Source organism: Vigna angularis, chromosome 7, assembly GCF_016808095.1.
Source record: "Vigna angularis cultivar LongXiaoDou No.4 chromosome 7, ASM1680809v1, whole genome shotgun sequence".
Taxonomy (NCBI): Eukaryota; Viridiplantae; Streptophyta; class Magnoliopsida; order Fabales; family Fabaceae; genus Vigna; species Vigna angularis.
The window spans coordinates 15138912-15151838 of NC_068976.1; the positions used below are offsets into that span (position 1 = coordinate 15138912).

General features: G+C 29.4%; 1 protein-coding gene across 1 annotated transcript; it reads left to right on the forward strand.

The window, feature by feature from the left end:
- Positions 1-10700: 10700 nt before the first annotated feature.
- LOC108337022 (uncharacterized) lies at positions 10701-11129 on the forward strand. The gene has a single exon (XM_017573459.1). It carries the CDS (start codon positions 10701-10703, stop codon positions 11127-11129), a length of 429 nt encoding a protein of 142 aa, XP_017428948.1.
- Positions 11130-12927: the final 1798 nt, after the last annotated feature.

Sequence of the window (12927 nt, forward strand, 5' to 3'; positions counted from 1 at the left end):
ATATAACCTAGTGAGCTATTGATAACTATATATACATGAAAGTTACATGCATGCATGCATGTTTATATTATAATTTAATTTATTTTAATTATCTAAATCGATCAAGTTGGGTTTTTTTAGTTCTAATTAAAATCATAAATAATTAAACCTTTAGAATTTATAATTTGACCAAACTAACTAAAAAGTTTAGTTAGGTTGTCATTCAAATCATGTTTAGTTGTGTATTTGTGCCCTTTCACATAATTGCTTATAATTTATGACTATGGTCATATTTTCAAATAAGAAAATTTGTCAGCTAGAGATTAAAGATATCTAATGGACCAACCTCCTAATTTGGCATATTCATTTAAATTATTCCAAATGGAAAACAAATCGTGAATAGTGAACAATCCATTATTATTTTGTTTTTAAAAGTGCACTCGTGTTCGTTAATATATATTATAGTTCATCTAAATTATTTGTGCTAAATTAAGTGATACGTAGTTACAATACTCGGAATTTGTTTATATTTCTTAATTTTCAATTGTGGCATTATATACATATATTAGTGTTATAGTGATTTATTATACTGATTTTAATTCACTAGTCATAATAATAAGTTAAGTGATGACATTTTTTTAAATATTATAAGTTTTTTTATACTAACAAGAGGTAGTGTTGTTAAAACAGATCACTTGACCTGCTTCGGTTCAGCCTATTACAGATTGGTCACTAACCCAACCTGATTTATTTGTAGTGAGTCAAAAAAATTTAAACTCGACCTGGCCCATTATGGATTGATGGGTTAAACGGGTTGACACGTTTACTCACTTAATTACAAGTTTTTTTTTTCAATTAAAAAAAATAACAAAAATTTTCTAATTCAAATTTAAACAAAGGTGAAAGTTCTTAAATTAGATTTATGATCAAATAAATATAAGATTTCATTCATACGAAAATATTACAAAATCTCCTCAACAAAAATTTTAATTGCTTCATAGCAATTCAAATTTGTTTCTGCATAAAAATTGAGTTACCAAGTAGAGATTTGTGGATTTTTCATGTTGTCCAATTATTCTACACAAAAATAATTTCACACGAACTTCCATTTCAATATTTTGTAAAATGATAACATGACAAAAAGTACTTACTAGAAAAATTATGTGGGTTGGTGAGTCAACTTGATTCACCACGGGTTCAACCCGAGTGAGCTAGGTTCAAAATTGGCTCATCAAAATTAAAAAAAAAAAATCAACCCTACTTGATTTGAACCCGTGGTAGGCCGGGTTGACTCAAAGGTTCCAACTCGTTTTGACAACACTAGTTAGAGGTAGAACTGGTATAGAAATGATGCTTGTAATATTGGAAAAGACTTTTTGTATCTATTCTAGTTATAATTAATATAAAAAAAACACTTTATTTCTTTTTATTTATAAACACAAAAACAATGTTTAGTGTTTCTTATTCCATATTGCTTCTCGATCCAACACCTACACCTTACTTCACCTTCACTTTCCTATTTTCTTCTTCCAAACTCCATTTTCATCCAGGTAACATCATCTCATCCTACCACCACCACCCAATGGTGGGAGTGTATAGATCTAATGCGATGAAGTTATGTTGATAGCCTCGATCGCAATAGTGTAGAAGTGAATTTAAGCTAACTTCATCTTCAACCTAACCAAGGTTAGCACAAGGAAGACACCATTATTGCTTCTTACAAGGCTGTCGACAACATTGATCACCATCGAAAGCCTTGCGCTGATGTTGCTCTTGCGCTTCCCCTCCCGTAGTTTGGACCTTCATTATCTACCCAATGCCTCTATTGTGCAACTTCAACTCCGTCAGGGTCATCATCATCAACATTGCCACAACGCTTAAACAGAGTCATTGCCCATCGTTGGCGCTACACTTATTCTCCCTCACACTAGGTTTTCTCTTTTTCTCCCCCCAAATGCACAACCATGGAGTGACATTAAAGTCGCCATCTATAAATGGAGGAACCACCAATCGGAGACGCCACTGCTTCATCTTCTTCGTATGTGAACTATTCTGACAAAACTCCAAGTGTCACTGTTCCTTCCTATCCGAGCCTATTCAATCATTTTTCTCTTTTCTATTCGATGTATAATTTTTGTTCATTATTTACCATTGTAGCACAGAGGGGCAAAAGATGAAACATTGTTAGGACATTAGTTTACAATTCAATTAAACACTAAAATATAAATTACTATCTTTATTTGGTTTTCTGAAAAGGCTTTATTTTTTGGTGATTATGCTTTTTTGCTAGGTCACTTATCATGTGATGGATATTATTGTTCTTGCGTGAGAATGACTCCAATATGCGTGAATGAGCATAAATAGTAGCGGTATAAAAAGTAGGTTGAGTGATGGAGAATGAAAATAGTTGTAAAGAAAATGATGTTTCGTTCAAGACATAATATGAAGACACTTTATATACTTGTTATGACCTTAATCATATAAAAAATAAAATTTTCTATACCGGTTATAGAATTGATATAGAAAAATAAAAACTTTCTTACTATTTGTTTTTATATCAATTTTGAAACTAGTATAGAAAATATTTTTAACCCGTATTGTTTTTAGTTTATATATATATATATATAAAATTTACAATACATAAAAGACTTTCAAAAACATAAACTATTATAATTAAAATATGCAACATATAAGTATTTTTTTAGCATGTAAATACTACTTTAAATTTAGCATAAGCGTTTTATATTAAAATATCACAGTATTTTTAACTATTGATAATTTAATTTAAAATATTAAATTATAATTTAGAAATAGGGATACCCATAACAAGATTGAAGCAAATAAAGAGTTAAAAAATATTAAAACGATTTTATTGAATTTTTTAAAAGAATTTTTTAAGACAACTGATTTAATTAATTAGTTATAAATATATAGAAAGAATGTTGTCATTGTTTTTTATCAAGATTATTCGAATGAGAATTATACAATAAATATTATTAGTTTTACATTTGTCTAGGTCTAAGTCAGTTTAAATTCTTTTTTATTCTTCCATATTTTGAAATGTCTTTCAAGAATAAAATCATTACGAAACTCCAGTCTCTAAAGCGGATTATACTTTAGATAAGGAGTGATTGATCATAACAATGTTACTCCAATAAATTGGAATTAGAACATTAATTACCAACATGAGAACAATAACAAAATTCTAAGACAAATCATCTTTATTGAAAATGACTAGTAATTCCTCTTAGACTTCAATTGAAGAATAGATGATTAAAGTGTTTTGTGTTAATAATTAAATATACAATAACATAATATTTTGACACTAAAATGTACTTTATTAGATATGTTGTTAAGAAATAAAAACATAAATGTAAGAAATAGTATCATGTGTTTACAAAGTTTTTGTTAAGATTGATACATTACTTGAATCAAATTCATTTTTCATTATATGAAAATAAAGAAAAACGATAGAGAAATTCTTTCAAAATAAATCGGTGTGTAAAATTGTAATTTAATTACTATAACTCGTTATTATTTAATGAAAATTGTAATTCAATTACTATAGATCATTGTCTTGTTATGAAAAGCGCATGAATGTTCTTTCTCAATTCTTTTTTTGTTTAATATTTATTTTGGTTCCTAAGTTTGTTAAGTTTGTTCAAAGTAGTCTTACATTTTTTAGATGTAGGTTTCATATTTTGTAAGAAACAGTTCAAGTTGGTCCTTTTTACTGACAGTACTATTGCCCCTGGCCAAAATTGATTGAGGTGTGCAATTATTGATATCCTTGGCCAAAACTGAATGAGTTGACCGTTATTGATTGCATGGCACGTTGAAGTCAACTGATGTGACAATTTCCTTAATTTTACTCAAATTAATTTGCTTACTCTTTTTTTCCCAATCATCGTCTTCCGTCCAAGAAGAGAAATGAAAAAGAAAAAACAAACAAAACCTCAATTTGCAATCATCCTCCTCCAAGCAAAAATCCATAATCCTAATTTAAACCCTAACCTCAAATTGCAATACCAAACCAACAAAGAAAAATCAAGAACACAAAAGTAGGAATCCCAAAATCCAATTCAACAACCTACAATTTGAGAAAGCAAGAATAGCAAATCTTAAATTGCAAGATAATGAACATCAATCTACAGAGGAGAAACAAAATCTCAAGAAAAGGAAACACAATTCGCAAACAAAGAAAAGAACCAAAAAATCCGAAATCAACCATGATTCAAAACTCTAATCTGAAATTCCTAAAATTCGCAAGATCTGAAACACAAGAAAAGGAAACCCCAAAATGCTACAATCATCAAGATCATCCTCTTCATAGCTCAACCCGTGTGAATCGCGAGCCAGATCGTGAGAAGACGCTGACCCTAGTCGCTGCAGAGACGTTGGAGAAGGAAGCCTTCGCGTTGCCGCAAAGACGCTACTGCTAATGCCCATAGTAACTGCGAAGATGGAAGTCACGTCTTCCACTAAAACTCGTCTCCCCTTTTTGTAACATAACTGAACATGCCATTTATTATTAACTAAAATAGACATTACGTCCATAGATTTTCAACGCAGTAAGTAAAAAAATAAAAATTAAACCATTTTTACAAAATATAAAACAACTGTAAACATTTGAAAAAGATAGAATCACTTTAAACAAACTTAATAAATAGATCACAAAGTTCTTACGTATAAAAGAACATTTATACTGTTTTAGGTCTTCAGTATGATGATAATACATACTTTTTTGGTGTAGATCGTTTTTGTTATAATGAATTAATACTGTTCATATATTTTATTGTTTTATACGTTTAATAAAAATGTTTGTTATGACAAAATTAACACATTTAAGCTTGTTGGGACCAGCTGCAAAGTTTCGCACATGACCTTACCATCAAGTGAGTTATAGTTAGTAATTAAATAAATCAAAGTACTTTAGTTTTGACAAAACAGAAAAGATAATATTATATTTGAAAAAAAAATTAACTGAAACTTAAAATATATATGAATGACTAAATTACTATTTTTAATATAAAAAAATTGAATTGAATTTATGTGTGCGAACTATTATTTAATTATATATGGTCTCTGATAAGAGTATTAAATTTACAATAAATATTCTTAATTTGTAATTAAAATTATTTTAATTTATTGAACTCACTAAAGATAGTTCAGAAGATTTAAATATAGGAATGAAGTCATAAATTTTCACACGTCAGTGAGAAAAAAAGGAAAAGATGATGAATTAGGTTTATCATATAACATCAAGAAGAGGTGAATGGTTGTCTCAGAGAATTTCACGACTCTATTTGGAGAAATCTTTTAATATGAATTTTTAAAAGAGAAAAAAAAAAGTTTTGTCTGTTACTAATTTAATTTATTTTCTTATTATTTATTGAAAAAATTCATAAAGAAATTTCTCTTTCTAACAGCACCCTTTGATTTTTCTTGGTGGTCCATTATCATCATTCATCCCTTTGTCATTATAGTTCATGATTTGACCGAAATAATATGACTAAAATCAAATAATGCAACTAAATGCGTAATTTGATTTTTCTAAAGTTTTTTCATTATCATTCAACACATTACTATTCGTTCACAAGGTACAACTAAAAAACACAGCTAGGACTCCCAATGAAATTTGACATAATTATGATTGACATATTTTGGTTAAGAAAGACTTTGAATAATTAGAATATAAAACTTGTACTTTATGTTTTGATGACACGTGATGTATTAAGATGAGTGTCATTGTTTTGTTTGATTGTTCTCGTGCATTAAATTAGGTATTATAAATAGATTGAATGAAATTTATTATGATTATACTTTTAAAGATATTTTTAGAAGATTTCTTTATTGGTTGAGGAATATATTAATTGTTAGTTTTGAAAAAATTTAATTTTGAAAGAATATTGATCTCACAAAATATTTAAAATTTATAATAGATGGTCATTCATAAGTAAATAATAAGTTATGTTTAAAATCTAATTGATTATGTGAAGTTTGTTTAACTGTGATTTGTAGATATAAATAATTAATGGATTTTTGATAAATTTGTATATCTGTCAGGAACAATATAATCTATTATTATAATTAATAATTGTTTTTTATTTATCGGAAATTATATACTAAGATTTTTTCAAAATGTAAAATATGAATTGGAAAAATTATACGTTGTCCGGACATATAAACTAAATTTCTTGATTTTGGATACTTTCAATTTGGAAAAACTAATCAGTTATGAAATATAAATATTAATTTGCAAATTTATTTTTATTTTAAATATAGAAATAATCTCTATAATATATCAACTTTACCTTTACCTGTGTAATATAACCTTTTTTATTTGAATTATGATGTAACATCCCAATTTAGTAATATAGAATTATTAAAATGAACATTACATAGATAATGATATAACGAGAACTACAGTTTTACGAAGAATAAAATTCTTCATCCGAAGAACAAACACACCACCTACACTTCAAGCTTCACCCTCAACCTCCCGTTGAGTCAACTGAAAGATTGTATCCCTAAGTTCACACTATTAAGGTGATCATCGCAATAGAAAAACAACAAACAAGACAGACCACAAAAATGCAAGGGTAAGCTAGTTGACAATTGAGAAAAGATATATTTTTATAAACTCATTTAAAACATGTTATATACAACCAACATATCACTACACAATCATCAAACACTTTATGCATAATACTTAATATAAATGGACTGTCCATACTTAGAATGATTGTCGAGCTATGGCAGGTCGTGCACTCGTGGTGACTTCTACTGCTTTGCAAAACCATTGCCAATGGGTTTCATCATACCACACTCACGAGGTTAGTCCGTTATCACTCACCTTGGGCCATACTGGAAGCACCCAAGAATAAGATCTCCTGCTACTCCTCACGACATGGATCAATCCTCTCTACTTGAGAATGAAAGACCATTGAAGTTTCAGGATAACCCCCAATACTAAGCTCTTGCATTCATTCTAAACTTACTTGAATCTCAACTAGAGATTGCACTTTGAATCACAACATAGGGCACCACCATGTATCCTCTCCTTGAGAATCATGGAATTACGTCCATTAACCATACTTTGAACTTTACACTTTGAAATCACCAACTTACACTTTGAAATACAACATACATCAATAACCAATGATATTACATAATACAACTTCAACTTACTTCATAAAGTACTCAATGTTTCATTTAAAACAACTTAAGATCCAAAGAAAAAGTGAACTAAAACTGAACCATTCGCACAGCGCACACATTTGCATAGCGAAACCAGGGTCTTCTCGCACAGTAACCCAGATCGCTATGCGAATCCTGAGACAGAGACCCAACCTTCTAAACCATTCGCATAGCGGTTAGACTTGTTATTCGAATAAACTACAACTTGAATCAGACCCCAAACCCCTCGCATAGCGTCCCAGTTCGTTATGCGAGAGCCTTAGACCCCAACCAGTCGCATAACGACCTGATTCGCTATGCGAATCATCAAACAGAAAGCAACTCTCTCAATCCATTCGCACAGCGCACCCATTCGCTGTGCGAATGCCTTGGCAGAGAGCATCTCGCCAAGGTGACTCGTTATGCGAATCCATTTGCATAACGAGTCTGCATAATCTGCAGAACGAAATTTTGCAGAACAAAATTCTGCAGAATTGTGCAACTCAACCACAACTTACCAATTCTAAACATTTTTTCCAACTTCTAACACCCCTATATTGTTGTATATACTTAATTAGACTTGACTAAGTGATTCTAGACCTTCACAACATCAATCTAAGTTGATTATGAACCAAATTCTATTCCAAAACTACAAATTTCTCAACCTAGAGACACAAATCAAATTCTACCATATTTCACAGTTGCTTGAACCACTTAGGGACTCAAATAAGTCCCAACTAACCTGTCTAAGCTATCCCAACTGACCAATGCCAGTTTCAACTCCTAATTCACAAATTCAATACTCCACTTCCTCAAAATTGACCTTCTACAAGCATAATTCATTTCAATTTCATACCAAACATTCTCATAATTGATTTTCACCATTTCACACATCCAATTACAGTTCAAAACAACAACCAAACAAATTCAATTACTCAGATTATCAAATGTGCACATTACCACAATCTTATTACGCATGACATACATCTTAAAACCAAGTCAATTTGCTAAATAAATTGTTCTCAGCTCAATAATCACAATTCATCACACATATACTACTCAGTCCTAGTTTAAAACAGATGTAGCTTCCCTTACCTCTACACAGCGGCACCACTCAAGAGTCCCCCCCTCCTCCCGATAGTTGCTTGCACCACAAGGTATTTCTAAGAAAACCTACGATTCACCAATTGGTGAGGAAAAACCAGTCTTAAAACCATATTGAAGCCAAGAATTGAAGGAAGATAACACAAGCTACATGCAAACAGAATCTGCTGCATGCTCATAGCTAGGAATGACAACGGGTCGGGTCGGGCACGGGTAGTGCCTACCCGCAACCCGACCCGCCGGATAAAATTGTACCTGCTACCTGACCCGCTACCCGCTGGGTACCCATTTAAAAAATACCCGCGGGTAGTAAATATCCGCGAATAGTTACTATCCGCAGCAGATTTTATCCGCGGATACTCGTGTCCGCGGGTAAAATTGTCATCCCTACTCACAGCCCCAAAATGAGCGGAAGAAAAGGGAAACAACTTACCAGTTGAAGAACAAGAAACTGATCGGTCAAGATTGTAGTCCTCGACGCCAGGATAGTCTAGGCACTTCCTGATCGTCGAACATATAACTCAAATGAGAGAAGATCTAGAGAGAAGGCAGAGAACTCTAGGTGATAATGTTATAGATAAATATAAGTGTTTTAGATATTGAGCTGAGCTTTAGAAAGTTCTATTTATATTATAAAATTATTTTAAAGTAACTTGCTCGTCTCCCTATTTTAATACACATATGTAGTCTAATACTCTATTTTCTAAGTTCTTACATTTCACAATATAAAATTTTATTATTTTGACATTCAATGACAAAATATTATCTTCAAGGGGTTTGTATATAATTATCATTACAATATGTAATAATGTGACACTTCGTTTATAGGTCATATAAACAAAATTCAAATCAAACATGTGAAATTTCACATTATAAAAAATATAATGAAAATAAAAAAAAGTTTAGTGGATTATAATAAAATTAATTATATTTTAGTTTATAAATTATAATACCATTGTTTTTTCAAAATTTTGTTTATGTTATATCTCTATACATAACGCAGTTCTTTTCATTTAATGATTTAATTATGTTAACTTTTTTATGTAATAAATGAGGATTCAAACTAGTCTTTTTATAGTATATATGTGATCTTTAAATTATTGACATGTGTATTTTTTTTTCTTTTGGTTTTTTTCCTCTCTTTTATGAATATACTCCACACTATTCAAGAATGAAGCAGATTTGAGAAAATGAAAAGTGAACACATATCTTAACAATTTAAAGACCATGCATATACAGTAAAAAAATAGCTTAATTCACTATTTATCATATAAAAAATAATTAATGTGGTTAGAAAAGAATGACTACATTTATGTATTTCTTAAAATATAACAAAAACCAAAATCACCGAGAAAGAACTAAAAACATAATTACCTAATGTAATAATTTGAGTAACTAATAACATATTTTTAAATTAAAAAAGCTTTATTTCTTTCATGTTTCTAACATCTTTAATTATGACACATTATTTAAGCTCAATTATGTGAAAAAATCTAATTAAAGTTTTTATAAAAGGTTGAGAGAAAAACTATTGATGTTTCCTTAAGCAACATATTCAATTATATTTTTTAAAAATATTTTGTTATGATCAAATTCTCTTTATTATACCGTCTTCCAATCTTGATATTTATCTTGACATTGATTTTTTCTTTAAAAAAAAAATTCTTTAAGAAACTAAGGTTCTTTAATTCAATATTAATAGTTAATGATAAAAAAGAAAATCAAATTATCAAATCCAATTCATAACTATTTAAATCCAAAATACTTAAAGTATATACTATATTTATTTCAAATCAAAATTTACATTTTTCAATCATAAATTTAATCCTTTCAAGTGATTTTGAATTTAAGGTTTAAATTATATATAAAATTTTGAAAATTTAAAATATAAGTTTGACTTTGAACTTAATTGAACTAATATATTCTCATATTGAGTTAAGTCAGGTTAGTATCAAATAGAACTGAAATATTAAATAAATCAATATTTTATTGAAAAAAGTTTGTTTTATTAAAAAAAACTTAAATGCTTAGTTCGTTCTCATAGAGGTGAATTTCTGTTTAGTATCCGGTTTTAAAAATGCATCTATTGAGTTTCAAAGTTGTAAAAATTGTATAAATGAAGTTCCCTCCACTAAATTGGCTTAAACGGAGTTAACTCCACACTGACGTGACTATAAAATCTAACTTTTTTTTTTCTCTCTCATGTATTTTCTGCAACGTTTCAGCTTTTTCTCTCTCTATTATATTAATGATTCTCATAAATGAGCAATGGCCATATCTGCCCCCACCAAGTACGCTAATAAGATTCTCCTTCCACCCTTTGCACCAACATCACATCAACCTCACTCACTCAAACTCTTCTTCACTACTCCACACTCTCTTTCTCTTTCTCTTCTTCCTCGCATCAAATTCAACACAAACAAAAGAGAGAAAGAAACATGAAACCCAACGAAAACGTGGCAATATTGACCAAGACAGACTCCGAGGTTAGCAGCCTCTCCCAGTCCTCACCGCCCCGCTCTCCTCGTCGGCTTGTATACTACGTCCAAAGCCCTTCCCGTGACTCCTCCCACGATGGCGAAAAGACCACAAACTCCTTCCACTCCAACCCACTCCAAAGCCCATTGGGCTATTCGCCTCACTCCCACTCCAACTCCTCGCTGGGTCGCCACTCTCGTAAGTCCGCCTCCACCCGCTTTTCCGACTCCCGCAAGATCAGCTTCACCAATCGCAAGGGCCTATGGAGGCCCTGGAAGGATCACTTTCACTTCCCGACATTCATCTTCGTCTTCCTGCTTCTCTTTACCTTTTTCTCTCTCATTCTCTTGGCCAACTTGTTAGTGGTGGTAGGTGATGCATTCAATTGATTTTTTTAATCCTTATAATGTCATAAAGTATGTGAAAAATTATTGATATGTATTTTTTTTAATTTGTTGTCTTTATTTAGTTTATTAAATATTATAAATATTTATATTAATGGATATTGAGATCTCCAAAAAATTGTAGAAATAAAGATTAATTTGGTATATTGATAATATCTTAATAAATGCATTTTTAAAATTTTGAGACTCAATAAATACATTTTTAAAATCGGATACTAAACAAAAATTCAACTCTTAACCTGGGAACGAAGTAAACATTTAAGCCTATTAAAAGCTAATCAACTTAGAAAAGACTAATCATAGAATGAGTGATTTTGTTAAATAAGTCATTTTAATAAAAAGACATGTAACACTTGGTTATTATGTAAAAAAAACTTTCATGGGACAAAATTTGTTTTATTAAAAACTCAAAAGGTTTTATCATTAAATGAGTATTTCTTTATTAAACGAATCTATCTTCAAAGGTATCTTGTTAAGCAAGCCTCCTGTATTAAAACTTTTAAAAATGTAGGTGAACTTGTATTATTGATGGATAAGAAGGAGTATTTTTTTTTTAGAAAAATTAATATTTTGAAATTTAAAAAAATGTGATTAAATGCTTTCAGGTGCGGCAAATGATTAAGTATATAATAGAAATGAAAAATGAACTAAGAGGAAATTGGTATATGTAAATATATAATGATTTCGTTACATAATACAATTTAAACAAAATTATTTTTAAGGATAAAATATTATATTTAAAGATTTTAGGTTATATATTGAATTTGAGATTCTTAAATAAATAATTCTGAGTTTAATAATATTAAATTCGTAAAAAAAAAATTAGTTAAAGTTAACTAAATGTTCCTACAGTCTATTATGTGGTGTGAAAAAAATAATAATTGTGTCATAAAAATTTAACTTGTTACAGAAGTAAACTGATAACTAAGTAAACATAATATCACATGTGCAAATTTGTGCAAATTTCTAAGTCCAATTTTCTTTCTTTGAATGATTAATATAGATCTACATATTAAAATAAGGTTTTAATTTTTAGTTATACTTGAATATTGATGAAATATTTATCAAAATGAATTTGTCTTATAAGTGTACTTGAAAAGATTTACAGCGAAACAATATATTTTTATTTTAGTTTTTAAAACACTTAACTCTCAAAATTTAATAAATTTAAAATGAAAATTTCATAAAATAGGACTATTTTAAAAGTTAATTAAAAAAAATGAAGCAAGTCCCGAGTCAACCTATTCAATAGACTTGGTCCATGGTCTATTAAATCTTTGCAAGGACCAAAATTGTGTTTGTATTTGAAAGTTCAAATTAGAATCTTCCATTCTCATCCTTAATTTAACAATCTATTCAAACTTCATTGTCCATTGACTTTTACTCTACCACTTTCTGTTTAAAAATATATTTACTTTAATTAAAACTGAAACAAACAAATCCAAATCTTTTCAATAAATATTTTAACATTACGGAGTTATTAAATAAATAAATAAGATCTATATTGGTATCATTCCAGATGCACTGATTTGGATTCCAAGTCATCATTTTTTTTTCCAATAAACATTTTAAACTTATTGTATAAATGAAACATTAAGGATGAGCTGTATTTGTAACTTTGCATGATATATATAATTACTTATTTTAGTAAATGCAAAAGAAATAATTTTTCTCATGTGCTTTACTATTAAAAAAAAATCAAGTACTTTATTTGTTAGAGAGAAAAAAAATGAGCATGAGAAACAAATTAATAGTTAAGAATAGCCAATACTGACATTTTTTA